This window comes from Rhinopithecus bieti, unplaced genomic scaffold, assembly GCF_001698545.2.
Source record: "Rhinopithecus bieti isolate Rb0 unplaced genomic scaffold, ASM169854v2 scaffold_14549, whole genome shotgun sequence".
Taxonomy (NCBI): Eukaryota; Metazoa; Chordata; class Mammalia; order Primates; family Cercopithecidae; genus Rhinopithecus; species Rhinopithecus bieti.
The window spans coordinates 1,609,041-1,612,279 of NW_016808027.1; the positions used below are offsets into that span (position 1 = coordinate 1,609,041).

The 3,239-nt window shown below is 41.1% G+C and overlaps 1 protein-coding gene across 1 annotated transcript in view; it reads left to right on the plus strand.

The window, feature by feature from the left end:
- The window catches only part of C2CD3 (C2 domain containing 3 centriole elongation regulator), a 159,882-nt gene that overhangs the window by 54,672 nt on the left and 101,971 nt on the right, over positions 1-3,239 (plus strand). The window contains 1 exon segment of the mRNA XM_017885241.1: positions 1,943-2,097. Within this exon segment, the coding sequence (XP_017740730.1) occupies positions 1,943-2,097 (155 nt within the window).

Below are 3,239 nucleotides of genomic sequence, written 5' to 3' on the forward strand. Positions count from 1 at the left end.
ATCACTTAGACACAGGGTGGGGAACATCACACACTGGGGCCTGTTGGGGGTGGAGGGTTAGGGGAGGGATAGCATTAGGAGGAATACCTAATGTAAATGATGAGTTGATGGGTGCAGTAAACCAACATGGCACATGTATACATATGTAACAAATCTCACATTGTGCACATGTACCCTACAACTTAAAGTATAATTAAAAAAAAAAAAAGTAACCTGACAATCATGCTATTCAACTTAGCTACTAGCCACATGCTGCTGCTTAAATTAGTTGACATTACATAAAATTTAAAATTTATTCTTCAGTTGCACTAGTCAACCATTTTTAAAAGTTGCCACTTAAAGGAAAACTTAACGGCAAAAATCTTTGTAATTTTGCCTTTTAAAGTTGTATTGTGGTGGCGCGGTGGCTCATGCCTGTAATCCCAGCACTTTGGGAGGCCAAGGCGGGCAGATCACTTAAGGTCAGGAGTTCGAGACCAGCCTGGACAACATGGTGAAACCCTGTCTCTACTAAAACTACAAAAATTACCCAAGTGTGGTGGCGCATGCCTATAGTCCCAGCTACTTGGGAGGCTGAGGCATGAGAATCACTGGAACCTGGGAGGCAGAGGTTGCAGTGAGCGGAGCTCATGCCACTGCACTCTAGCCTGGGCAACAGACCGAGACTCCATCTCAAAAAAAAAAAAAGTTGTATTGCTTCCAAGAAGACATTCTTATCATGCTTATTTAAATTAATTTGTCCCCCTGTCACAGATCAACACATTATACCCCCTGACACGCTGAAAAAAGGGTAGTTTTAAATGATAGACTTAAAATAACTTTGGGTTTGTGTCCTGAATTTATATTATATTAGCAAGCTTTGTATCTTTTTTTTTAAATGGAACCCAGTAACTATAATGCCATCTTCTCTCTTTATTTTACATTTTGTGATGTAAAGGGCTGATCAGTCCATTGCAGTAGCTGCCTTTTCTCAAAATAAAAATGAATTGCAAGGGGCTTAGCCATTGGTTCCCTCATTAAGGAAATTTGTGACGTATATATAGTAAACAGTTCATTTTAGCAAGATTAAAAGCAGAATGAATCATTTGTAGTATAGAATGGTGACAAAAAGTAGTCTTGGCTGAGTACAGTGGCTCACCCCTGTAATTCCAGTACTTGGGGAGGCCGAGGCGGGCAGATCACTTGAGCCCAAGGGTTTGAGACCAGCCTGGGCAACATGACCAAACTTCATCTCTACAAAAAATACAAAAATTAGCCAGGGGTGGTGGCACATGCCTGTAGTCCCAGCTAGGAGGCTGAGGTAGGAGGACCACATGAGCCCCAGGGAGGTCAGGGTTGCAGTGAGCTGTGATTGTGCCACTGCACTCCAGCCTGGGCAACACAGTGAGACTGTGTCTCAAAAAAATAAATAAATAAATAAGTAGGCTATCCAAATAATTAGGTGACATCGTCCAAGTCATTTGGCCTCAAACTATGGTAGAAATACAGGCTTTGAAGCCCATGGAGATCAAAATCTGGCTTTACAGCTATGGTTCATAAACAAGCTGCCTTACTTTTTTCAGCTCTGATTTTCTCACTTGTGAATACTGAGATAAAGGAACCTTGTAGGAATGTGGTAAATGTTAGAAATATACATATAGCATTAAGCATAATACCAGACATACAGTCTATAGTCAATAAATAATTATTATTGTTATTGATAATTTGAAAGAAGAATCTACCTTCATTTATTTGCTTTCAACTGAACTTGTAGGTTATTTTGTGAACTTCAGATTATTTTGTATAACCAGGAGAAATACGGGATTATCTCCCTGGTGTCAGTTCTTTCTTTAAGAGAATGATGTATGTACAGAGAAGAACTTGCTTTCTTTAGAGAAATGTTTCGTTGCCACAATCCCCAAAGCAGCTGTCTTTTAGTGTCTCTGTTTCTTCCTCTCCATAGAAATCTGATACCAGCATCAGTGATTTCCTCAGTGAAGAGGATGATGTTGTCCCTTCTAAAAAAATAAGCCAGTCAACAGCTCTTGCCAGATCGTCTAAGGTTCTGGAGTCAAGTGATCATAAGCTGAAGAAGAGGTCAACAGGCAAGAAAAATAGGTGAGCTGCTCTGTTTATTTAAAGGTAAACGCAAAGGAATATTATTTTCACAAGATCTCCTAAGGTGGAATGACCCATTTGCCCAGCACCATTAGAGTGATTAAGTTACAATAACTCGGTAAGCATTGTAATTCTTAAAAATGTAATAATCTGAAAAGATGGGTACTTTTTTTTTTTCCCCCATAGGTTTTGGGGAACAGGTAGTATTTGGTTACCTGAATAAGTTCTTTAGTGGTGATTTCTGAGATTTTGTTGTGCCCGTCACCTAAGCAATATGATACTGTACCCAATTTGTAGCCCTTTTTTTTTTTGAGACAGAGTTTTGCTCTTGTTTCCCAGGCTGGAGTGCAATGGCGCGATCTCAGATCACTGCAACCTCCACCTCCAGGATTGAAGCAATTCTTCTGCCGAGTAGCTGGGATTACAGGCATGCGCCACCATGCCCAGCTAATTTTTATTTTTAGTAGAGACGTGGTTTCTCCATGTTGGTCAGGCTGCTCTTGAACTCCCAGCCTCAGGTGATCCCCCCACCTCAGCCTCCCAAAGTGCTGAGATTACAGGTGTGACCCACCGCACCCCGCCTCCAATTTGTAGTCTTTTATCCCTCACCGTCTTTCCACTCTCTCCCTCAGTTTCAAAAGTCCATTGTATCATTCTTATGCCTTTGCATCCTCATAGCTTAACTTCCACTTATGAGTGAGAACATACGATGTTTGGTTTTCCATTCCTGAGCTACATCACTTAGAATAATGGTCTCCAATTCCATCCAGATTGCTGCAAATGCCGTTATTTCGTTTCTTTTTTATGGTTGAGTAGTATTCCATATATATATATGGAATTTCTTTATCCACTCGTTGATTGATGGGCATTTAGGCTGGTTCCATATTTTTGCAATTGCAAATTGTGCTGCTGTAAACATTCGTGTACAAGTATCTTTTCCATATAATGACTTCTTTTCCTCTGGGTAGATACTAGAAGTAGGATTGCTGGATCAAATGGTAGTTCTACTTTTAGTTATTTAAGGAATGTTGGCCGGGCGCGGTGGCTCAAGCCTGTAATCCCAGCATTTTGGGAGGCCGAGACGGGCGGATCACGAGGTCAGGAGATCGAGACCCTCCTGGCTAACACGGTGAAACCCCGTC